The 25,991-nt window shown below is 39.7% G+C and overlaps 2 protein-coding genes across 5 annotated transcripts; one reads left to right on the top strand and one right to left on the bottom strand.

The window, feature by feature from the left end:
- Positions 1 to 159: 159 nt before the first annotated feature.
- Positions 160 to 20,218, bottom strand: LOC141001594 (periphilin-1). 3 transcript variants are annotated; one of them, XM_073472721.1, is made up of 11 exons: positions 20,065 to 20,218; positions 19,448 to 19,513; positions 19,031 to 19,113; positions 18,121 to 18,342; positions 17,512 to 17,573; positions 14,159 to 14,221; positions 13,440 to 13,609; positions 10,804 to 10,880; positions 9,611 to 9,745; positions 3,726 to 3,890; positions 160 to 1,586 (listed from the first exon to the last, which is right to left on the bottom strand). In XM_073472721.1, coding segments are annotated over exons 2-11 (1,734 nt in total). In that variant the 5' UTR covers positions 19,449 to 19,513; positions 20,065 to 20,218; the 3' UTR covers positions 160 to 830. The 3 variants fall into 3 exon arrangements, with proteins under 3 accessions (XP_073328822.1, XP_073328821.1, XP_073328823.1); XM_073472720.1 differs by having other exon boundaries at positions 14,111 to 14,221; positions 20,065 to 20,137; XM_073472722.1 differs by lacking the exon at positions 160 to 1,586 and having other exon boundaries at positions 3,592 to 3,890; positions 14,111 to 14,221; positions 20,065 to 20,137.
- Positions 20,219 to 21,305: 1,087 nt separating this feature from the next.
- LOC141000563 (YY1-associated factor 2-like) lies at positions 21,306 to 25,166 on the top strand. 2 transcript variants are annotated; one of them, XM_073471294.1, is made up of 4 exons: positions 21,306 to 21,444; positions 21,743 to 21,868; positions 23,969 to 24,121; positions 24,231 to 25,166. In XM_073471294.1, exons 1-4 carry the CDS (start codon positions 21,419 to 21,421, stop codon positions 24,406 to 24,408), a joined length of 483 nt encoding a protein of 160 aa, XP_073327395.1. In that variant the 5' UTR covers positions 21,306 to 21,418; the 3' UTR covers positions 24,409 to 25,166. The 2 variants fall into 2 exon arrangements, with proteins under 2 accessions (XP_073327395.1, XP_073327396.1); XM_073471295.1 differs by lacking the exon at positions 21,743 to 21,868.
- The last annotated feature ends 825 nt before the right edge of the window (positions 25,167 to 25,991 follow it).

Genomic DNA, 25,991 nt, shown 5'->3' with positions numbered 1-25,991 from the left:
ATTTATGGGTCACTGTATTGTAAGCAAATTCATTGTAATCTGTAAAAATGTACAAACTGGAATATAAGGCTAAGATAGATGATAATTGTAATAAAAATATCTATATATCATGATTTGTGTTGTTTTTTTCTGTGCTAAGAATGAAGAAGAGACATTAACTCACACCTGAAGTACACCGACAAGATCATACTGACAAATCAAAATATACAAAGTGTGTGTCTTTTGATAGATCACATGATCTCCGTGAATTTATTCACCAAATGGTCTCAAGCATTGTGTGCAAAGTACCATACAGAATAAAAGTTAAAATGCTTGCCACTTCTATATTTATAGTTATATATGTTGTTTCTCATGAAGCATACTACCTCAGTCTCTTTAAGCTATTTTTGGTGTTTTCTCTCGCCTGTGTTCTTTTATACAATGGAGCTGAGGAGGAGTTTTTGCCTATATATGGTGAAAACTTAATACAAAGCTCCTCACTGGTGATACAGAATATGCATGCATGATTTATGTAAGCAGGATAAAGTTGCAGGCAACCAACTGTACACCCGTCATCTCACACTCCCATACGGGGGCTACATAAAAATCCAGAAGGCCCTCTCAAGAGCCAGTGTCTGGTTTGTCCATTATGGGCTACTGTAGAAACATGGCAGTGTAACATGGCAGACCCCGTAAAAAAAGGTTATAAAACACGGATTAAAATATAATTATAAATATTATATTACATTTCTGCACCTAGATCCTACACACTGGACCTTTAAGCTTGGTTCCCCTTTTGTTTACTCTGGTAGGAATCACTGGCAGAATGCAATCTTGGCCTCGACCCTCTCCTAACACCCACTTTCGCATTCTGTTCTGACTGGTTCCTGGCCAGTCATAGGTGGGATGTGTGTGGTTGATGGAGGGGCGGCGAGGATACAGATCCTGGCCCCATTCTCAGACTGGACCTCGCACCAAGGGCCTTCATCATGATTGTAAAAGGTTAATCCACAGGCCACCTTCTCCTTCATCTGACCTTTTACATGCGCCGGGTTTTTAGCAAAGTAAAAAGTGCTTTCAGCCTTGAGTTCCCAGTACCGTTCACCAATCTGGAGATACGGCAGGCTGTCTGGTACCCATCCTGGTCTGGCGTAGGTTATATCCGGCCAGGCAGTGGGATCTGAGAGCTGACAATTGCTGAATTTTTCACCCCTGTGGCTGTACAGCTGCAGGCGCTTTGTAAAGTCCTCTATGGGGCCTTGCTGAGCAGGAGGTGGAGTGCTCACAGATAGCAACTTTATTGGTTCGGAGTAGCTGTCTTCTGGTCCAGGAGTGGCCAGGTTCTCTTGTCTCGCAGGTACATGTATTTCTGGGCCAGGGGAGGAGTTCTCCGTATTCCCAGTTTGCTGTCCTCCTCCTTGATTCCAGGCTGTGACATGGGCAGAGTCCCCTGTATTTCCAGGTTGCTTTCCTCCTTCTTGTTTTCTGTCAGTGCTGGTTGGGGTGATTGAACAAAGTTTTGTAATATCCTCTTTCATCGGGACATGGGTGGCAGAAGATATGTTGGAGCTGCCATGGTTGGGCCCATCTCTTCCGTGGGTGATGGCCTAGGGGTAAGACAGCACATTAGTGATTTTTGTGTCCTGAATAGTATCCAAACCAGGTTAGAACTGTTCCAGAGGATCTTGTAAGTTAACTCACTGATTCTTGAGATAAGAGACAAAACATGTCTGATAGAAAAGTCTTCATTGTCTTAAAATAAATGACCTGGAGATGGTTCTCAATAACTGTAATTTTGGTGAGAAAGGGCTTTTGAGTCCACTCTGGCAGTTGGGCAACAAGAACAAATGGTTTTCCATTCCACAGGAGTAACAGGTTTTATCACCTGTTATCTCCTTACTGAACCAGCAAATTGCCTGTGGTCCAAAAGGTTGTGCTCACAGACTTTCCATCAGGTACTACTTTGGGTGTTCCCTTAGCTGGGCATCTCTAGCAGCCTACTACTATGACTGAGCTACAAGACAGTGTCCTTGGACGTTTGGTGTCCATGCTACTGGCTGTCTCCTTTCTTTCAGGATGTATACTCCCTTTGCCAACGTGAGATTTTCTATGGCTTTTTGACACAAAGAGAGGATTTTCCAGTTACCTATTGATATAAGCATTCCAGGGTGAGTCCAGGTTGTGGGGGGCTCTCTCTGACTAGTGGGGGTACTGATGGGAGGCATGGAAGGGGTATCTTTTCATGTTGGTCAGTGGTAAACAGCAGACTTCTGGGTATTTTTCCTTCATCCTAGGTTTTATCATTAAGACAAATACGCAACCCCCTTGCCGTATTGCAAGGTAGGTGGTTGGTTTGTTGTAGAATTTACACAACACAGTTGTGCACCACAGTGAGCAAGAATGAATACCTACACTCCAGTGTCTTTAACCACCTGATAACCGGTCTCCATTGCGGGGGCATAATAACATTGTGTGTGTTTAAAAAGGTCTCTCTCTCCTCCAAGTGGTAATCAGTATCAGACAGAGAGCCAGAGAAAGGTGTACCCCAAATTCTAGGTATCTCTCTATCTGTGCTAACAGCTCTAACGCTAGTCCCTCACTAGAGGAGCAAAGACATTTCTGACATTTTAAAGAACTGTAAAGACAAGGGGTCTTGCCAAAGTTTTGTTGAAGAAGCTTTGGGTGAGAGGATACAAGAGATCAAAATAGACACAGTGTTCGTCTTTCAATAGATCAAATGATCTACTTAGTTTTATTTACCAAAGGGCATAAAGCAGCTAATGCAAAATTTCATAGAGTAAAATCAATAAAATTCTTGATATTTCTTTTATTTAATAAGGTTTCTGTGAAGGGTACTGCCTTCCTCTTTCTAAGCTCATCTTCCATGTTCTCCCTCCACTCTCAGTGTTACTTTAACTTTTCCAAGATGGCACCACTCTGGTAGCAGCCTGTTGCAGCAGATCGCATTACTTTCTGTATTTTGCTGCATATAAATCACTTGGATTTTACCTTAGAAATATAGATACTGTAGAGTTAAAATATTTTATACTGGTTCTCCTGGTGTTCTTCTTTTTCCCCTCTGGTGTCAGCGAGTCATGCCAACATGACCAGGGTTTTTGTTTCCACAACCAACTGATAGGGCTCTCCGACCCGATGCCATGAGATGCTGAGTTAAAGTATAAACTCTCTCTTCCATCAAATAAGATGGACAAGCTTGCCGCACTGACTAGGAAACAACAGAAATACAGACGACAAGATGACTATGGTTGGTCCATGTTGTGTAAGTGACACTTCAAATGACGATTTTCTGACCAATCAGTGGTCTTTACTCAACCATTTAGTATGAGCTCAGCTAACCTCGACGGAGGTGATACCAAAAAAACTACCAGCTACACCAGAATTCCCCTTCTGGGGGAAAGGATATGGAGCTGAAGCCCATTTTTGCCCATATATGGTTAAAAACTAAATACAGAGCTTGTCATTAGTTATACAGAGTGCTGTATGCATGCATGATTTATGTAAGCAGTGGGAAGTACCTGGTTTTTGAGCAAAGACATAATTAGAACATGTTTTTTCAGCTCATCAGTCTCTCGGTCTCTTAAACTTGGTTCCCCTTTTGTTTTGTTGTTTGGCAGCAGTGACAGAATGCACTCTGGGCCTTGGCCCTCTCCTAATACTTCATATTTAAAAGATTTTAAGACTCCATGTTGTCACTTCAGTGTTTTGTGACCTGTGGCTTCCAATACCTCGTCCAGCTCCTTCACAAAATGCCTAAGGTCATCAAGGCAGCGCTGTTTGATCTCAGACAGGTTTGCATCCAGTGGAGCCTGCAGCAGATTATCCAAACTGGGCTCCTTGGTCACCAACATCTTCACCACGGTGCGAAATGTCTCACAGTCCTGCCTGTAATGCTGCACAAAACAAAACGATGATGTCAGTAATGTCAATATTCAGTATGATACAATGAAGTTTATAGTGGAGAAAAACAAAAAACAAAATTGAAAAAAAAGAGCATGACACATTATGGACTGGTCTGTCACTGAGGCATATAAAGTGTTTACACATCATTTGACACAATATAGATTGAAGGGTTATTCAGATATTTAATAAATTGCAGCGGAAGATCTTTTTTTGTCCTCATCTGATCATAACCAAAAGTACGGGCTTGTCAATCAACTTGGGAGTGATACAGTCCTGTGTTTTGAATTTTGCTGGTGTGACTGCACTTTAGTTTTAAGCTGGAACAAATATGGACCCTTTAAGTACAGCTGTGCCACTTTTACAGGCTGTCTCTGGTATTGAGAGTCTCTTCAAACACAAATCTTTGACCAAAAATGACGATGAATGGTTTGTTTTTATGATTCAGAAGAGGAAATAGTACTAGATTGTGCAGGTTCAGCGAAATGTGTAAATTTACAAGTATGAAATCTGTCGTTGTTGAATCTAATTTAGCAAGTTGTGTTAAGAATTGACTAAAGCACATATTTATGTACAAGTATTTGTTTTGCAAGTTTGCAAGTCAAGTTACAACACAAACCTCATTATCGTTATCGTTATTTTATTCACATAGAACATTTATATGTATAAACATTATATGAGATGAAATCTAAAATTGTATAACCTATTAATTTATTGATATTATCAATCCATTGAGCAACAATTTGAGATGCTCTTACAAATAAAGTGGGTACCTCTGACGACTCTGAATTCTACAGATCAACTCTATGTCAACGTCAAACTGTGAACTTAATGAACCCATTGGTTGTAAATTGGTGCGCACCACGAAACAGGTGTGTGAATGTGTGTGTGCAAGCCTATTCACGTGCATGTGCACCCATCACAAAAGGGACATGAGGTGTCAGAGTATGTTACCGGTGCCGTAGCATTCTTTCACACCACATTGTAACAAGCTCTCACATCCCTCTCTGATTTTACTGCTGACCCAAAAACGGCTGTTAAGTTCTTTATTAGAGTCCCAGGTGCAAGCTCACAACATCTTTATCACCTGGAGAGAAAAGGCTAAATGTGGGGCCCTGCACCAAAGCCACCTAGAGGTTTAGGACTACAACGGCATGTCAAGGAGCATTCTGGGACATCTGGGTCTTACAGGGTTGAGTTAATGCAGCCCAGATCACCTCTCCCCTTAAATTAGAGTCACTGACGCAGATAGAAGGCTTCCCTGTGGTTTAAAACAATCAGTCTATTGGCCACTACAAGTAAGAAATCATATCTAATTACTAGATTACATAAATGTCTACTGACAAAAACAGGCTATATGTTGTCATATTAAACATATCGTCTCCATGAAATATGTATTTTTACAGACAACAAAGCCATATATTTTATACGTAAACACTTTACTAGATGGAAAAACAATCAATCTTTGCACCAATTTTACTGAAGTTTAATATAACTTTTGCAGCTTCCAAAAATGCTGTGCAGACCTTAGTTTTAGAACAAAATAAGTTGATGGTATCTCATCAAACATTAACTGTCGGTTAAATTTAATAAAACACAAGCTGTCAGCTTTCGTAACTTAGAAAAGAAAAATGCCGCCTGTCAACTTAAATCAGTGTCCAGTCTTAAGCAGAATGTGAGGTTAACCGGTTAAACGGCTTTATTCCAGGGTTCTGTCAGTTATGGGGAAATTTAAAACCACAACTGCTGTTTCTTTGCCTAGATACACATTACATAATGTGTATCTAGGCTAACTTATGATTGTGTATCCATCAATTTGTATGGTGATAACGACGCTTTTGTAAATTCATCACATCACTGTCACATGGCTTAACTGTACTTGATGAGCATTTAGAGGTTTTGAGCGTGAAAAGTGTCTGTAAGTTATGATTTACTGACTCTCAACACTGAGAGAGAAAGGAAAGAAAATCAAATGCTGGAATGCAAGTCTATAATATTTAAGAGCTGTGAAATTTGCCACAGTCAGTATCGAGATCTTTTCATCAGAATCAGGGAGGGAGATCAGCTGGGTGGTGCCTTGAACGCACAGTAAAGGTCAAAGAAATAAAAACAATATGGCATTCAGCTTGGAACAATAAGGATGGAAACAATTTACCACATGGGAACTACTCACTGTGTTTTCAAGCAAAAAAAAGGTCCCATGTTTAAAAAAAAAAAAAAATCCAGGTGCACAATGTGTTGTGTCAGACAAGGACCAAGTAGGCTAAATAAGATTATGTGATATCATAGAATTACACACACACACAGATTAGTGGGAGAAAATGAAGGGTCTCATTTTCTGCTCTACCTGCAATGTCTCCAGCCAATAGATCACCTCAGTTGTCCTCCATGGCTTTTTTTTAAATTTCATTTCTCTCTCCCCCTGATAATTCCCTGCTGAAATAGCTAGAGCATGTTCAGATAGCTGATGCACACCTATCTGTTCATTCCCGCATCCCTAACCCACATTCTGTGCCACAGCACACGAATTTGGAACAATGTTTGCTCCAGTTACAGGGAAAAACATCAACCGTTATGGTAGGCTAAAATAATTATTTTGACTATGCATAATATAGCAATGCAGGTTATTATCAGTGTATCACAACATGCATTGTACACACACAGAGGAAGGTGAGTCACGTAAACTCCAACAGAAATATCCCAGACTGTGGGAGATGTTTGGACTCTGATGATTTAATGTCTGCAGATCATGTCAAGCGAATTGGCCACCCCACATAATGATAGTCCTCAGCCCCGACCACAAGGAAGCGAGAGACGCACGACACGTGTGGCCGGCTCAGCTCAGGGTCAACTTCATTCAACAACACAGGTTTCCTTCTGTTGACATACTGTGTGAGCTCTCCTTTCTCGGGCTACTCTTAACTCTTTTTTCATATCATCTTAATTTAACATTACACAACCTAGTATTCAGATGAATCTCCACACTACTATTGCTTAAGTGCAGATTTTTCCTTTTTTATACTTTTTTACTAAGTAAGCATCATTAAGCAGAGTAAAAAAATTGGTTCCAGGTTTGAAGATGTGAGAGGAAACACGGGCTAAATGAGACAAACATGTGGTTTATGTCCCACAAACCAGTACCCCTCTAATCACTTTGGGTTGATTATGTTTGCCATCTTTCAAACAAAACCGTCCTAAGCTTTTCCCAAGCTACGGCCTTTGTTGACGGTGATTACATTTTCACTTCATTATATCCCAGAAACACAGTTTTACACACTTGAAAGCTTCAAAATGGGATGAGGAAAGGGTCGGAAAAGGTGGACTTAAAATGAACTCTGAACTCAAATTAAGCAATTTCCCTTGATGTGACTGGAGCTTAGAAGCCATCATCCGCTTACATGCTCATGACTATGCATATAAATGTGTATGAGATGAAGAGCACAAGTCCATGTTTATCAAAGTACTGAACAATTGCTGGGGGACTTTAAACAGCCAGCTATTTTTGTCAAAACTGCTCCAATGTTACTTGAACAAACAGGAAGGGTGATTCTGACCTGAGCGTGCTCTATGAGTTCTGAGAAAAGGTTCAGGGAGGTGCTGCCTAAGTTCCCTCCCTGGAGTGGGAGCCATGAGCTGATCTTTAAGCCTGATACTAAGGGGCCACACAGGACGGGCTGGAGCCCCAAGAGAAACAGCAACACCAGGGGCCTTAAGGAGGAGCATTAAAAAAGTGGGCTTCTGCCCAAATCGGATGTTTGTGGAGGTCCAAATTGTGAACATACTGACAGGAGTGTGCACTGGGATACCATGTGGGGGTTGGGAGATTATACATAAGGCACTCACATGGACGTTTAGCGAGGCTCTGTTCAAATGAGCACTGATGCAGGCAGGGGTCCTGCATAATAAGGGAAGTAGGGTAATGACTTGAGGGCTGGTACACATTAGGGGATATTAAAAGAGCCATTTTAATCACTCAAGCTGCAAACCGGACCTCTCGATGGAGGGGCTAATAGTTGAAATGGATATGTTTCATTTCTGCTGATTGAGATGATGAATGGACTCTGAAAATCACTCCCAGGCACTTAGCAAAGTTTCGAATGAATATATTCTGAGCTCCTATGTTGTTGTTGTTCTGCCATCTTACATGCTCAGATTTGTTCTTTGGTCAGTCCCTAGAATGATAAATTGCTCCATCTGTCACCTGTTCAAAGAGAATGAGGTATTGTGATGAAGGTTTACAAAACAACTGCATGTCATTTATTAAGCCTGTAAAGAAATGACTTAATATCTCATGACAAGAAGTGATGTTTACTGTGTCAATCAATTTGTTTGAGGTTTCTAATTTCATTCAAAACCCTGAAACACCCACAGAAAATATGCATTACAGCAAGCTCTTTGCCGAAAAAACAATGAGCTATGCTGGTGTGACAAATCCATTTCGGACTAATCTGGCCTCGTGCTAACAGGGTTGAATAAACAGCAGTGCTGATCAGAAAAATAGCTCATTCAGGAAAGACAGAAGAAGGGATGGATGGATGGGTCTACTGCTGTGGAGCGGAGCTGGTCTTTCAAACCACTTTGCCCACTACTTGATCTGTTCATGGCGATCAACAGCAGCGATGAATCAGCGGTAGTTTCACTGAGCCTGGGAAAGATGTTACAGTAAAGACACAGTGGAAGGTTCTACCTCTCACCACGTCTGTAGAAGCAGTTGGAAATGGCAGGGTAAGCATGTGTGTGCTAATGCCAAGAGACGTAACACACTGTGTGTGGGCCGCCTGCATCCTGCAGGGCAATTCCTGCCCTGCTTTAACGGGAACAGATAAGTGGCACTGTAGTACAGAGCGATGAAGGGCCAAGAAAAAAGCGCAACTCCAAATAGCAGGCCACAAGAGGCGTCACAACCTCGGGTGCTAAGGACTTTTCTGCTGACTTATCCTCCTTCTCTCCACCCAGAAATGTTTCTTAAATATTACGTATGGCACGCCAAGGCACATTTATACACCTTTTACATCAACCCCTTGACTCTCAGCCAAGTTATAAAGTCAGTTTAAAAGAGCTGTCTGGATACATGACCCATCTTGAGATCTGGGTAAAGCCCACACATGTAACGGGTGCAACCACACAATAAAGATGAAGCTATTAGGAAGCTCCATTTTTGGGTTACAATGTCCCAGCTGCAGTGTAAAAAATATATTTTGCATTTAACCAAATAATCAAAGCGCTTCAGTATGTGTGTATTATATACAGCAGGGAACAGCTCCCTGACCTCAGGACATTAAAGTTCGTCAGGTGTGGTGTGTCTGAGTCAATCATGGGCCAGCTTCATGTTAGTATACAAGAACAAGAAATAAATATCATGACTAAAGAATTCCAATAAGGTGAGACAAGTCACATATGTCTGTCGTACCTGCAGCTAGACAGATAAATGAATTGAATTGATGAAGAAGCATTACTTAAAGCTAAACGTTTATGACGGAAACCAGGAAAAGAATCTTACCTAAGGGGCAGATTTTTCTATTTGTTTTAGGAAAATAAGATTTTAGAGCTCAGTTATAGCTGGTGCCTGGTTAAGGTGAAGCTTTTTACAGTATATTAGAAACCTAGGGATACCAAATGGACAAAGATTTAGACAAAACATGTTATGGTATACGTAAAATAGAGTTAAGAGAAATCACAGAAGTCAGGTCATTCGTGGAGCAACTCTTACTACCTTCTCGATTTCCAGAGCCTTAGCTTTAATGGCCTCCAACCGGCGAGCCTTGAAGTCTTCCTCTGATGTCAGCTTTGGCTCCATGCTGGCAGCCACCACCTCCTCCGTCTCCGCTACAGATGCAGGAGTTTTTTCCTGGCAGGCCAAAGGTTAAGGGGTTAGAGCTGAGGTCACCAGGTTTAGAAGCTGGTTCTGATTTCAAAGTGTTTCGAATAGAGACAACTCTGCTTCCTTATGGTTGTTGAGTTCTTGTTTTTGTACATGTGTCATTATGCGTGCCGCATGTCAGCAGTAAACAGGAATGAGGTACCGTGTACAGTACATCTCACTGATTAAAGGATCCTTACAAACAAAGATCAAACGCCCAATGACACAAATAGATCAGACAGTTATACTTACACTTAAAGGAAACACAACAGAAATGTCAATGAATCAAATAGTCTTTTTTGTTTCTGTTATTTTACAGTACCAGTACAGGTTTTGCCTGTTTTAGACCAATTTACTCTCTATATGTTAAATCATTGTAATGCAGCTGATGGATTCAAGAACACTGTTTAGACGTCCCTGTTTTTTTTTTTTTATTAATTCAAGGACACTAAGATCTGAGAGTAGAGTGGTAGTCTAATACTTGCCTTTACCCACTTAGTCATTATATCCCGTAACTGATGATTATTTCATCATCATCAAAAATCTCACTGTGTTATTTTTTTGTGAAAATACCAATAGTTATCCAGAAAATATTGCTGCAATATCAATAAAGGTATTTGGTCTAGAATTAAGCTTTGATATCATATATCGGGATATAGCCTAAATATATTGCAATATTATTTTAATATTTGCTGCAGAAACATTTTTTATTCATGATAGGGATGTTAAAGATTAATCATTCATAGCCGTTAAGACTTTAACTGATTACTGGTTCAAGGATTAACTAGGTTGGACATGCTTCATCAATATTACAAGAAAGAGGAGCCGAGAAGTCCGGAAGAAATACCGTATGCATCAAACAGAATGTGTGTCTATGCTTAGGACATGTGAAGACAATGATTTTGGGCAATTGCAGTACATTGGTGCAAGTTTGGTGCAATATTCTGGAACACCTGTGCACATCTGACACTAACTGAGATTATATGTTACATTTTGTGCAACAGTGCAAGTATTTTTTTGAGATTGCCCTCAAAAGCTGGTTTTACCTTTGAAGATCCTGAACTGTGAGGAGAGCCCTCCACTGAGCTGCTGGGAGTGTGGCTCGTGGGCACATTGGACTTATCTGTGGAGAAAGTATCACGACAGATGGAAACCGACAGAAAAGTGAGGAAACAAGCACTTCCTCCAATAACTATGGTATATAATTAGGGAAAACATGAGGGCAACACAACATTCTTTTATTTAATTTTGCTCTGGGGGGAGCATCCTGGTGGGTCAGTGTTCTGGGATGCATGCCACGTTAACTGCAGCATCCCGATGGGGACCTGTGTTGTATTTTATCCCCCCCTCTCTCTAAACACATGTTCCTGAGCTGTCTCCACTGTGTTGTCTCATAACTGCAAAATGACATAAAAAAACATTAACAAAAAATACCCTGCAGGGCAATTACTTTATACTATGTGACATTAAACAATCACTCACTTATTATTGTGAACAATCGTGGAGCAAAGTTGTTATGCTGCAGCTGAAGAGTACAAATCACTGTTTTCTTTAAGTACTCCCTTGTTGGATCCTCCCACACAATAAGTCGAGGAGTTCAGCTGTGCCTAAATTGAAATATTGTCCTCCGCTGGCTCCAACGAGTCTAGAAAATAACAAATATGGCCAAGTTGTTTGTTTTTACTGAAGGAATCCCCCATAGTGATTAGAGTCAGACAAGGTAAAAGCTCCATCTTAATTTAAGTCCCTCAGCAGGACTATTGAGTCCCCAGTTGGTGCTTTTCTTCAGGGTCCCAAAATGGCTGAATACTCAGATATTCTAGTTTGGACCATGCAGACATACAAGGCCAGGGTAAGCTGAAAACAAACTAGGTAATATGACATGACGTTTGATGTGGCAGGTAGTGGCCCCACGCGGCAGCCGCCCCTGTGTTTCTAGCCAATAATAGTCACCATTGACTAAGATCTGTAAAATGACATTGTCCACAGCTTCTGTGTGCCTGACAAAGCCTAGTATAACAAATCAGCAAAATCCTATTTTAGTGTACTTTGCTGTGCTGTTCTAATTATTATCCCAGATGGGAGTGGAGGTGGGAGGTTCAACTGTTCTCTCACAGTTTTATTGCATCTTCAAAGGGTGGTACAGCATGGAGCTAAGCTTTCAAAACATTAATATGTTTGAACATCTCAGAAATCAAAGCACTGGAGAAATTATTGTCCACACTGCTTTGCCTCAGACTAATAATATTGCTTACGTCAGATCACTTTACAACAAGATTATGTCAAATGTGAATCCATAAATTTAATTAGCCCGGGATTGCTAATTAAAGTTCTAAAACCTGTAAAATTCACAAAAGAAACATGTAAAATGACAGACCCAGAGTGATTTTGAAGACATCGTTAAGCCAGAGCGTGAACTACTTTCTCACTGAAGAAAAGGTCAGGTTTTGAATCAAAAACCAAACCACCCCAATAAACCAAGGGTATCCTTTTCCCAGCCTCTTAAAGTGTGTGTGGTGTTAGTGCAATTAACATCTTAGCGTGTTTCAGCACACCCTGACCCTTCACATTACACACCACCTCTGAAAACAGATGCTTCACCTGGAATGGCTTAATAACTTTAGACATTATAATTACATCATAATTACACATATGACTCTGTAAAATGGGAAGATTACCTCTATTGTTGTTATTACAGAGGGTTTAAGAACTGCAAACACTGAATCAGATACGGGTGACTTCACAACTCCACTCTAGCACTCTCATTATTTATGCTTCTTCAGGTTTTTGCATGCTGTGGCCAATCACAATCAGTGTCAGGTAGCTCAGAGCAGAGTGGTGTGTTATTGGACGTCATACAATCCCTTCAGGCAGCAGGTCAGACAGTTTGGTCCATTACTGCTAGTTCTTTGCAACAGTTTGATCTTTTCTTCGCCTCTGTCAGAGTGTTTAAAATATATCTACTTACAGTCTGCCTGCTTAAAATTAAAAAAGAACCACCGGATAAAGATGATGTAACGATTGCTTATATATCTAAGATTTAACTGCTTTAATATGAACACAACAGTGAACAGTTCAATATGGGCGAATATGTGAATTCAGGTTAAATTGTATATTTGCTGACCACTAATCATTATAGAGATTGGAGTCCTGGGCTCTCAGGTACAAGGTTAAAGGTCCAGTGCGTACGATTAAGTAGCATCTAGTGGTGAGGCTGCAGATTGCAACTAACTGAATACCCTGGTCTCACACTACCCTATGGTGACCTCAAAATACATGAAAAAGATGGTCTGTTTTGTTGTAGAAACATGGCGGTGCAGCATGGAGGACTCAGTTTCAGGTGATTGTACACTAATGAAGACATATTTATGATTATATTGTATTTCTGTGAAAAGGTACCCCTAAATCCTACATACTGGACCTTTAAGAGCATGGCATATACAGTATATTACACACTATTAAACAGCCAGGCAGTGCATTATTGTGTTTCATTATTGATATTGATTGGTAGGTGTGGAGAAATGTATAACAAAAAGCTTGTCTGGACCCCAAAAACAAATCACTTCCTTAAAACAAGTCAGTGATAAAAGTGCCTTTCATTCCTTTCAGCTGATCACAATGTGAGGTTGTACCTGAGGCTTTTTCAAATCTTTAAACTTTAGCTGTAAGTCTTATTACTTACGCTTTTTCTGGGCCTGCTGGTGGGTGTGGCCTTTGTCCCTGTCGGGGGAGAAGCTCCTGCTGCTCGTGTTGGATCCGGAGCGGACTGGTGGCTGGGCTTCCCTGCTTACAGGAGAGCGGTCCCGTTTGACCACTACAGGCGGAGAGCTCCTGTGATCACTCCGGTCTTGTCTACGAAGATTACGCAAAAACATTGTCTTGGATTTTGGTGACTAAACAAAAGATGAATCTTCAGGTCAATCAGGTCTATAAAATGATCGCTTGAGGAAGGAACCCATTTTTATGTCACCTGACTTAAACAAGGAATATAATAGCTACTAGCCATGGGAATCTCTGCGACTTTCTTGAAATCTAATTATTGTATATCTGCAGAAACCTTTGGCATCAATTCCTTTGCTGGGAGTTTCACTTAAAAAGCTAGCCTTTTAGAGATTATCTTCTTTAGACTGTCTCTACGCTGGACAGTACTTTCTCAAGACTTTTTCTCAGCACATATTAACAATGAAATCCAATGTGTGTGTTTCAATGTCAATTAATACAGTTTCCTTTTGTCAATGTTCTAGATAAATTTTTATAAGTTTTGATTTGAAGCCCACTTCTGAAATCAAAAACTAAACAACCGATTTCAGGCTATGCCAGCTCAAGGAGTGGGCAGCTTGTTATACTAGATACCCAAGCGGATGTGAAGGTGGTGACTTGGCTTTTCTGTCTGGCGCTGACCTTCGAGGAGGACCCGAGCCTCGTCCTCTGTTGCGGAATTGGGGGCCAGGTCTGCCACGGTGCCTGAAAAACATCAAAAATACAGACAAATCAATGGCTGCTGCTTGGTGAAGAAAACTCCAGGCAATCTATGATAAATAACTCAGGAGCATGTTTAGTGTAAATTTAAAAGAGCATCATTTTCATCATTACTTGTTTAAGACGAGAAAAGGTTGGCTAATCGTCTAGAGTTCCTTCAGATGGGTAATGGAAACAGAATAAATAGACCAAACCAAATTCAAACTCAGTGGGGCACTGCGGTACGCTGATCAATTTGTGGAGGGAGGCAATCTTCTAGTTTGGCACAAGCAACAGTTAGCTCACATTTGGACCAATTTTGGTTTTGTTTCGAATCTATCTGTTTTCAATTGCAGGCAGCGCCATGATTAAGCCCAATAAAGGAGCTGAAGTCATGTAGCACTGTCATCAAAACTATTATTTTGGTTATTTCTTTTATTGTTTTTTATTTATTGATTTAGAACATGTTATTGTTACTGTGGTGTAATGTTTTGTCTTGCAAAGTTTAATCCATTGTTACTTTTTTGTCTGTTTTTTGCTATGAGAGGCACTTTGGGCTACACGTATGAAAGACGTGATATAAAGGAGAGTTGAGTTGCATTATTCATCCATGTACATCTAAAATGTGATAGGCCTGACACAAATACTGCACCTCATTTTTAAATTTTTCCAGACTCAAAATTTTCAGAACAACAACCTTTAGGCCCAGAGGTATAAACGACCCAAAGGCACCTGGTTGTCCTGACCTCTGCCTGAACTCAAGCAGCATCTCAAACAAAGAGCAGGTCTAACAAGGCTTCAAACTTTTACGACTCCTAGTCTGTTTGAAGTAGCCAAGACTCAGCCTGCCATTTGCCTAAACTGAATTTGCCATCACTGAATAGCCATACATACAGGAAAAAACTAACAGCAAACTAAGCATTTATCTGAAACTTACCCAAAAATTACACACATTTAAAAGGCCATGCTGTATTGGCAAAGCCGAGATATACTGCATGAAATATACTCTTGTATCAGTGATTAAACAAAGATATTAGCAGAGTGATGCAATACCTTAGTGAGTCATGAAGCCTAAAAATAAATGTGGGTCCCAAGAGACAAAACAAACTAAAAATAATGACAAATAACACCCACTGCATTAACTTTGCTTTATTTGATAGCTACAAAAAAGGGCTGGCTTGTTATGACAACACAATTTAATGAATGGATTTAAAAAGTCAGTTCACAAAAGCAAGACACACCCTGTGTCCTTCTATTTAAAAATATAATCCACAGCTACATGGCAGCTATGGACTGTTCAATCAGAGTGCTAAAAGAAATACATTAGGCACTTATTTCATAATCTGGGAAGAAAACCTCCACAAGGGAGCACGGAAACATTGATCCAAGCTTTTGTTACCAAGACGCCACTGTGGAACTTAATTATTATCAAGTTTCGGAATAGTTTGTTGTTATCCCAAACCCCTTAAGCTTTATTTATAGTTGTACAGTGAACTAGGAAGTCTTTGTACGTAGGGGTCGAAGCTAGGCCGCTTGGCCTTTCAGAGTTTCTTCTTCGTGCTAGGATTGAGAGAGTGTCCCTGCAGTGTTGGACAGATAGAATGAGGGGAGTGGGAATCAGCTGCATATTTGCAGGAGAAACTGAAGCATAAACTCTCTGACCCAAAGAAGCATTATTACATGGGTGAAACTGACGTCTGGAAACAATAGTCAGCTGCCCACATGCACAGAAAAACACTGTTTGGTCATTGGAACCATTCTTCCTGTTAGTACTGTCTATTGAAAGATCAGTTCCTAATGTGCTTCCAAGTTAGTTAATCCACAGTCCTCCTTCTGTGTAAAAATAGTTCATCTAAAGTTAATATGAAGTCATATCAGGTGGGTGTCTGCAGAAGTTACAGTCTTTTAGTGCATAATTCCATCTATATGTTTCCTGCAATGGGGGCCAGTGACACAAAGAGGGAGTCTGCAAAAATACTAACTTTGAAAAATATTAATTTGAGTTGATTAACTGTTATTGATCCTCATAATTACTTCAGATTTAACTTCAAATGCTTTTTTTTTTTTTTTTTTTACACAGACCCTTGTCCTAATACATACAAGTTTTGTCATTCTGCAAAGATAATTTCTTCAACTTTAAGAAAATGTTATTTAAGGTTTGTTAGGATCAAAACTTTGATCAAAAAGTTGTGAGTCAGTGTCACCTCTATGTACTCTGCCAACAACTAATATATTCAGATAAATCTAAATTGTCAATTTGCCAGGGTGAGCATCAAAAAACTGAAGCAGTAACAACTTTGAGATGGATCGTGAAGTTCAAATGCAGTGTCCCAAACACTTCATCAATAAAGTGTGATCGCCACCTCAGAATGCCTACCGAAGCATATGCAAATTCATTCACAGGTCATAGTTAAGTTAGAAAATGTGCATTCTTGATGCATGTTCATGAAAAATGCATCCATAGGTATCTTAGAAATCTAAATGTACATTTTTGGCATGTAAAATGCTTTTTAATAGGAACGTTTTTCACACACCCTAAATGATTTGACCAAAACGCTACTGACTTCCAATGTCGCATTACCACAGCGGAAAAATGTAAGAGTAATTTGTGATATCAACTAAAAATATAAATTTAAGGCAGACAGGACCAAACGAGACACAAGACACACACTGCTCAGAATATCTGAGAAGTGTGTGGGTGTTTGACTGAAGAGGGAGTGGTCCAGCTGTTTTTCCTCTCAGGGTGGGGTAAGGGGTGGAGTGGTTATTTGGCAGAGTGAGTAGACACTAGTGCCCTTTGTCCCTCTCTCTAGCCTGGTATGACTCCTGGAAAGCGGAGCCTGGGCCTGTAAACTGTTGGTATGTTGAAGTGGCCAGGGGGGGATGAGCATCTGTTAGCTGACCTGTGTGGAGTTACCTTAAGAGCTGTGTGGTCACAGATAATTGAAATATGCTTCCTAAATATATTTGTCAAAACTTTGCTTTTCTGACAAGGTATCTATAAAAGCAACAATGTAAAGATGGTATATTCTTTACTTTCTGGTGGAGGTACAGAATTTTAAAAAATCATTTAAAGTGAGAGCTTGACTAACCCATTTTATTCCAATTATATTCCATGCGATGAACGCCACACACGGTGAGGATCATTAAATCTCTACCAAGCTAGTAATATTCACTTTTAAAAAGACTGAACTCTGCCTCCACCTAGTGGTCAGTTTGTTGAATTACATAAAGATCCAGTGGCGCAACAGACAATCTAACATCAGAAAGATATGACAAATAAAAAAACGATTTACCTTGAGCCTAACTGATGCCTCAAATCGTCTCTGCTGTAAGACTGTTGGGAGTACGGGCCTTCCTGAAAACAAAATCACAATTACATCACAGTTTTCTGTAGAGTTTTTGACCTGTAGTAGACTATGAAGGCAGCTTTCCATGAGTGGGTCCCTGTTTCATTTATCTCTTGCAGACACGAGAACGCAGATGCATGGTTTCACACTATTCGACTGATTGACTGGTAGTTGTAACACACCATAACTCATAAACATGGATATAAATGATGCAGGGTTTAAAAACTGCAAAGAATCTGCATCAGTTTTGGTGAATAATATAGTAAACATAACTATTATTTGTTTACGAAAAAATCTCCACAGGGCCCCTTTAACTCAATTAAACTGCACTTTGCCATTCTATTTACTTTATGGCATACTTAGGTCGGAGAAACACATTGTTTTGCTATTTTGCTATGTTTCTATTTGATCAACTAAAAGTGAAGAGTTTCTTCAACACTTTAACAGACACTCACCTGGCTGTAGTCCTAAAATTATGATTTGTTTTTACACATTGTTGTCAAACCTGTGAAACAAAACATATTTTACAAACTATGCATTCCAAGCTTGTCTTACATTTCGTGGGGATGGAGAACTTCTGCGATAACTGTGGCTGTCCTCATAGTATCTTCGATCACTGGGCGGGTAACCATCTTCGCCGTGAGATTCTCTTGCGCCCGGGTAATTTCTAGGACCACCATACCACTGGTCATCATCATAGCCTCTGTCATATTCTACCCCTGGCCGAGGCATAGGATTCCTCTTTTCAACAATATTGACGACTCGATGGACTTTCACCTGAAATGACACAATTCAGCAATAGCAAAGTTTTGGATTAAGAGTAATTTGACAGAATGCCTCCAGAGGAGTACTCCAGAGCTCAGAGTAGATGACATTTCAGAAACAAAACACTAATTGTTTACAAATATAGCCGTTCTTCACAGATTTAAATTTGTAGGAAGAATGTTTGGAAGTACCCCCATTTTAAATCGTAAAGTTAAATATCCCAATCCCAACTAATGACAACAGACATGGAGCTGTCCATAGTGCGATGTGATGATATGATGTTACAAGTTATTTTCTCTGCAAGATTTTGATCATTTAATGCAGCCCTAGTCCAGTAAAGACTTAAGATACTGGTCACCCTGGTCAACAGCTCAATGAACAGCTTGGTTCATAGTAGTGTAGAACACAAATAATTGTTTTTCAACATAATTTAGCCGAACTAAGAGAGCAAAAATAGCGTCCACGACAAAATGAAACATACTGAGATAAAAAGTGTTATGTGTCAATGGATATAACATCAACATCCCCCTTAAACTGTGACTTACAAAAGAAAAAAAAGGTAATTAATTATATTATTACTACCATCCATGGTCATAAAAGCTAACAAAGACTATTAACTAATCAGTTCTTCCCGCTAATTACCAAGGGGGCTAAGTCAAACTAATTTATTTTAACCATGTAAAACTACATCCTTGCTTACCTCTCTTGAATCTCTTGCATCCATTCCTGAGAAGTGATCTTCATATGCTTCTCTAATTGATACCCGACCATGTCGATATGCCACTGCAAAATAAGAAAAGAGTGTGCTGGTCAGACAATGAGTGTAAAGTATGCTGTAACTATGATGTCATCTTTAGATTGGCCAATGGGGCAACAAAGCTTTATATGAACTGGAGGAGGATAGAATAGATGTGTTTGGAGGGGGAACGGCCCACAACAAAAGCCTGTGCTTATTGAATAATGCTTTGTTACATGGTTGTAGTAGCAGACCAGACTTTCTACAAGCTGAGCCAGAAAAAAATGGGCAGTCAGTGTATCATCCAGTGCAGCAATGCTTTGATGCAACGTGTGAGATTTATTTTCCAACCATGATGAATTCTGAGTTGTTTCCACTTACTGTTGAAGGAATGCTGTTGGTTCCCTGTCTGGTACGCTCAAGATGTCCCCGTAGAGAATGATGAGCCTATAAGAAAGAAAGAGCATAGTCTTCTTTATTTGACACATACCCAAACACACAGGAAAAAAACAGCTTTCAAACACACACATGACAAACACACAAGAAGTCTGACCTCAGTTCAGGAACATTTCTATACCACACCCCACCCTCAACTCCACCTCCACCATAACTTCTTGTCGTGGCATTTTGTTTTATGTTTGCTTCATTTATTATTCATTTCATTCCATCACTTGCTTAATTTTTTATTCCTTTTGATTTTCATTTATTTAAGCCACTCAGAATTCTGTCACCTGCCATTACCATACTTGACTTCCCCAAACGGGGACCACTGCAAGTAAAGACAAAACTCACTTGTGCATTTTTTATTTAAAATATCCAAAGTTTCCAAGTATCTAAAGACTTCATATAATAGATTCACTGCTCTGAGTTGTAACGAGTGACGAGCGTTTAGCGGATATGTAAAATGCTGTTATAACTGGATTAGAAACTTTCACGGTATTAGCACTGTTATTAGCAACCCTAGCGAAATAGCATCATGGCACAAGAAAATCATTCACCTAATACTGATTTGAGTCCTCCTGGCCACACAGCGCGTTTTACATATTTCTCCTATCGCCAAAGAACACTTATACTTGCATTAAAAAAAATGTGCAAGTGAAAACAGAATAATATAAAAGCAAAACAAACCACACCACCACTGTTTTCCTGCCTGCTTCTTCTCCTTCCTGTTTAATTTCCTGTCTGCTCTCTTCTTCGCTGACCATGCTTCCAGGGAACAATACGCTGCCTCCCCCTGGTGGCGACTGATGGTAATGACAACTTAATATGTGGGTTAGTAGTGAAAGATAATAAAAGATCAATAAAAGTAGCAATAACGCAAATAAAAACGTACAATTAAGATGGAGTAAAAAAAAAGTACTCATTAGACAGCATTGACTACTATCATGATAGTATTATAATTCATGTTGTATATTTCAAGCAGTTTTGGGGAATACATTTAAAGAGAAGAGAAAGAGATGAAAGGGGAAGAAAAACATCATGATTGATTTTCATGACTGAATAAGCAGAATAAACAAACTTTTACTTCGTTTATGTTTTCAGAAGTCTTTAAGTAGCCACCTTCCTAGCTTCGAACAGACCTATTCCCGACTTATTTTATAATAGAAACATATCAAATAAATAGTTCAGAGTTTGTATTATTATCTTATAATATTGTATTATTTATCGTGTTTGTTTTCTGTTTTTTGAATATTTTTGATCCCCAAATATAATGTGACACAGTTCAGAGGCATATAATAAATATAGTAGGTTAGCCTATGTTTCTGGGCTTTTTTTTTTTTTTTACTTTAAAATCTAGTAAAATAGAAATACACAAGTAAAGTACACGTTTTTACTTTAAAATCTAGTAAAATAGAAAAATACACAGGTGAAGTAAACTTTTTTTTACATTAAAATCTTGCAAACATAGGAATACACAGGTAAAGTTCACTTTTTTTTACTTTAAATCTTGTATCTTGTATAGTACTTGAGTAAACATGCATTTAATCGAGTCCTCAATCAAACAACAAAGAAACTGCCCATAAATCTCTATGCACATGTCACAACTCGTCCTCCATATGTGGATGAATTGGTAGATGTATAAACTGCATGTGTGTGCATTGATCCTTCCCCAGTCCTCAGGGGACCTGTGCTGTCTGATGCCATGCTGCGGACGTACAAAGCGCCTTTAACGCTCGTTGTGTCACATTCACGGCCGCCTCTGTTGTGATTACATTAAAGGTGATTGGGTGAAGCCGCGTCACGTGTCCGTCCTTCGACAGGAGTTTCCACGACAGCTGAGTAGCAGCTAAATGCGTGTTTTCACCTGTAACACTGCTCCTTCTCAACTCCGCTGAGTCCAAGTTTCTCAAAATGGGAGACAAGAAGAGCCCCACAAGGTAAAAACTGTCGCCGGCGCCTTTGAATGAAGACTTTATCGGGCCGTTCGCTAACAGAAAGCTGGCTCAATGGATGAAGCCGTTTCACTGAAGTGTTCATGGCGGCTGGCTGCTGCTTCAATCCGGGGCAGCCGCCTGTGTAAACCGAAAGCTCCCTGATCCGCAGCGACCTCTGAGCGGAACATATCTTTCAGAGTCCTCTCTTTCCTGCTCTGGAAATCTTTATCTAACAGGGTTTCTTTACAATCGTTGAAAACGTGCCGTTGTGACAGTGTTTTTGTTTTGTTTTTGTCTGAAGGCCGAAGCGGCAGTCGAAGCCCTCCTCCGATGACGGGTACTGGGACTGTAGCGTCTGCACGTTCAAGAACAGCGCTGAGGCGTTCAAGTGCTTGATGTGTGATGTCAGGAAGGGGACGTCAACTCGGTACGAATCACTGTGGCTGTTAATTTGTTTTAACAATCACAGCACACACAGAACTATCTCAATGTCAGCTGCACGATACATAAAGTAGAGGCAGGGTTAAATCCTGGCTTCATCAAGGGTTATTGTTTTTTGTTGATTCAACTTTGTGGACATTTTGTAGTTTTGTGGGTCCTCGATAAAGAAACTAAACATTGATCAAGGATTTAGCCACTCTACAGTTTCATTCCTGGCCTTTGGAGGCTTTGGGAGTATAGGATTTAAAGGTGCAGTATGTAAGAATAGAGTGGTCTGGTTTGCACATCCGGTTCCCTCATCTCAAAGTCTATCAGGCTTTCTAATTGATTTTCGGTTATATGCCAGAAATATGGTCTGTGGTTACCACAGGCTTAAGATATTTACACGTTTTTATTCTACAACATAAAACCCATCATTAAATGTCCCACAGTTTAATTATAAAGTGCTTATGTGTCTTAAAAATGGCAGTTGCTAACAAGTGGCTAAATGAGGCTAAAGATGTTGTCAGGGACATTTAACGTCATCACGCCCAACATGGAAACTCATCTACTCGGGAGTCCGCCTTTACAGGCCGACTTTAGTTGCAAGCTATTCTAACTCTGACTTTACGACTTGTAGGTTGATCAGTTTACAGAAAACGTGTATAGTAATAGTGTAGTAAGACGCTTAGTGGTGGTGACTTGTAGTCTGTTTATAGCCTAGCAGTAGCTTTTTACCTCTAGCGAAATAATTTACGCTTTGAAAATCACAAAAGTGGTGTTCATCTGTGAAGATTTTCTTGCTGAACAATTCTTTTAAGTATAATAAAGTTTAGTTTGCCATGGGGCAATTTAGTGAAATTCAAAAATCAAAAAAAAAAAAATCCCATAAGCTTTTTGACGAGGGAACCAGGGCGATGCTAACGTCAAGGTAAGCCTACAAAAATACATCATCGCTACACCACTCTATAGGCCACCTGTGAAATTCATACTCGAAACAAATAGGGGTATTTTAATCACCAGAGTACCCGCTAACTGCTGCTAACTGTAGCTAGCTCGGACTGGGAGCTTGGGGACCATTCACACTCCCTTTTCAAGGAGGGAATATTGTGCTGTTATTCCGCCTCAGTGTCTGAGTCAAAGTTACAGAGGTGGAATCCGCCAGTAGAGGTAGTTACAAACGGCAATAGAGGAAAATCGACGTCTGTGTGTAAGGGTAAGCCGGCAGCGCGGGACAGGGTTGTGCCGTTTTGACGCCGTTCAGAGGGAAAAAATGCAGAACTTATAGATGGAAAAGTCGCTGTCATCCCGTCTGCTCTTCTGACTCTTCGTCACACTTCCGCCAAGAAAACAGCGTCTGTCCCCGGCAGCGAGAGCCAGGCGGCTCTTTGCCATCTGTAGTGCTGTGTATTGTATTATAGCATTATACCAAGTTTGTTTTTAATATCTTGTCCAACTTATTTATATCATTGATGTTAGGGTAGACTAAATATTAGAAACACCCCTCAGTATAAAACTGTAGAATCAATAGTATCACAATCAGCCACCAGAACTACCATAGAGTTGAATCAGCACCTCTTTAAATGCTAACATGAGACCCTTCATAAAGGTGTTCATAAAGATGTAACTGAGAGTAACCCTATACACATTATACCACATTATTTTGTGAAGTGATTATTGCTTATACTGGTACATGTTGACCATATGAAATTGATGAATCGCTGGAAAGTATCTTTATCACTTCACAAAAGATTTTGGTGTAAAAAAATCGTTCCCATCTGCTGGGAAGGATTTCACAAAAAACCTTTTATTTGCTAATTTGTGGCTGCACAGGGGAGTTGTGCATTCCTCAAAAGATCCTGTACAAACGAGCAGAGAAGTCCTGAATTAACATAGACTTCACTATATCCACTGAACTGTACGTTTGATTATGGAGAGCTCTGAACCAAAACCAACAGGAGTCAGTCTGATACCTCTCACCAGTGCTACTGAATCAAAAGGAGAAAGTAATTGTAAACCCCCTGCTACTGGATTCATGAAATAGTTACACAGTCCTTCAGGTATGAATGTAACTCAAGTCCAATAACTTTTTTTTCATGTTTTTCAGAAAACCACGGCCTGTTTCTCAGCTGGTTGCACAGCAAGTAAATCAGCAATTTGCACCATCCACACACCCCAAAAAGGACAAGAAAGAAAAATCGGAGAAAGACAAAAGTGATAAAGATCCATCGCTGAAAAAGAAAAGCCATAAAAAGTTGAGGTAATGAATTCATCAGATTCAGGGGGCTTTGGGTTTTGCAACCACTGAAATGTTTAGTGTCCCTCCAAGCAGTTTTCGAATCTTGTGTCTGTCTGCTTGTCTTCTCCAGGCCCAGGTTAAAAAACATCGACAGGAGCAGCGCCCAGCATCTAGAGGTCACAGTTGGAGACTTAACTGTAATAATCACAGACTTTAAGGAGAAAGCCAAACCCATGTCCACTCCACCAAGCGCTGCCTCAGCAGACCAACACAGTCAGAGTGGCTCGAGTTCTGAAAACACTGAATGAGTCGTCTCAAGATGCTCCTGACCTCACGGGGAAGGCTCATTGGTTAACGGAAAGACTCACTAACCTTCACACTTCCAGTCTGCACAACCTGTTTTTCTGCACTCTCAACAGCCTCGACCAGAGATTAAACTTCAACATGCACGTTTCTTTAATAATACTATAAATGCCAATATGATAGCATTCACTTCTACTCGGGGTTGTACCTTTCACTGCCTTCCCATGATGGTAAAGATTTCAGGAGTCGGGACGTATGCTGTATGCTCAACTCAAAGGACTGCTGCAGCAGGATCTGTCGTGATGAACTGAAAAGAGGAACTGTAGCATTAAATCCCGGATGTGGAACTGTGCCACATGTGTTTTAACACTTCAGTGTTACATCAGCGTCACACCGCACAGGCCATTGCTGCACAGAAGAAATGACACATTACGAAAGAAAATATGAAGAAGTCATCTCAGAATTGTAGTTTATCCTTGAATTTTGTTATCGTTATTTGCACTTAATGGCATCCTACGTTCATGATAACATTTTTTTTAGCATTATTTCCATGCCATCATCAGTCAATCATAACACTGTCGGTTACAGCTCTCATTTTATGCCAATAGATGCCGTTAATTGTTTTACTGTCTAACATTTGAGTAAAATTATTGAATAATTATTCTAACTATGCTTCTCCTTCACTTGGTAGAGTTAAGCATGATTTAAACAATAGAATGGTTTATATTGTAAAATAATGTTGAATAAAATAAGTTGTAGATACTTTTATGTTTTTATTTATTTATTTATTTATTTATTTATTTATTGTGAACAAACAGTTTGTAAGACACAAGGTGTGTTTACAAATGATTTGTTTTAACATCTCTATAGTTAATGGATTGTTTTTTTGGATTTGTCTTTTTTCACATCATGACTGTTATGTTCCAACAAGGAATGACATGAAAAGACAAAAGTCTTGGCATTTAAATTACTAAATCAGTTACTTATGTGCACATTCTTCACTATACTGTATGCTTCCTTACAACAGTGGTGGAAAGTAGGGCTGCAGGATATGATAGAAAATATGGTAGTATGATTATTTTGACAGATATTATGATTGTTATAGTTTACACGATTAGTTGGAACGATTATCTTTAAATCACAATTTTCATTTTTACTAAAAAACTATTAAAATCATGACAATGTGACATGTTGGGTTGTAGGCCAGGGCATCTCTGCAGTACTGTAGTACTTCAGTATAGTGCTTTTTGATCACACATTTGACCTTAATCAAAAAATTGTAGCTTCTGCAATTTACATATTGCGCTTGGTCACACTGTGATTTTGATGATATTCGATTAATTGTGCAGCCCTTGCGGAAAGTAACTTTTATATTTACTCACATATATTCAACATACAGCTATGATGTACTTGAGTTTTCCACCTGCTACTTTATATTGCATTTTTTACTTCATTACATTTTTTTACAGCCAGATATTGGGTTGACCAATGTGGCATTTTCAGGGCTGATAACGATTATTAGAAATCAAGGAGACAGGAAACAGATATTTTGGACCAATCTTCATTTGCAGTAAAAATGAAACTCTTT

Source organism: Pagrus major, chromosome 8 (genome assembly GCF_040436345.1).
Source record: "Pagrus major chromosome 8, Pma_NU_1.0".
NCBI lineage: Eukaryota > Metazoa > Chordata > Actinopteri > Spariformes > Sparidae > Pagrus > Pagrus major.
Note: the sequence above shows the minus strand (reverse complement) of the source record. Positions and strands in the feature narration are given on the sequence as shown.

What these genes read in the sequence shown, in the direction of transcription:
- LOC141001594 (XM_073472720.1), bottom strand. An exon ending in CCACCTTCACATCCGCTTGG is followed by an intron (nt 13,610 to 14,110) that starts GTATCTAGTATA and finishes TAATCTTCGTAG; the next exon opens with ACAAGACCGGAGTGATCACA. An exon ending in TTGTGAAGGAGCTGGACGAG is followed by an intron (nt 1,587 to 3,725) that starts GTATTGGAAGCC and finishes TCTTACCCCTAG; the next exon opens with GCCATCACCCACGGAAGAGA.
- LOC141000563 (XM_073471294.1), top strand. Translation starts at nt 21,419, where the DNA reads ATGGGAGACAAGAAGAGCCCCACAAG. An exon ending in GACAAGAAGAGCCCCACAAG is followed by an intron (nt 21,445 to 21,742) that starts GTAAAAACTGTC and finishes TTTTGTCTGAAG; the next exon opens with GCCGAAGCGGCAGTCGAAGC. An exon ending in AGGAAGGGGACGTCAACTCG is followed by an intron (nt 21,869 to 23,968) that starts GTACGAATCACT and finishes CATGTTTTTCAG; the next exon opens with AAAACCACGGCCTGTTTCTC.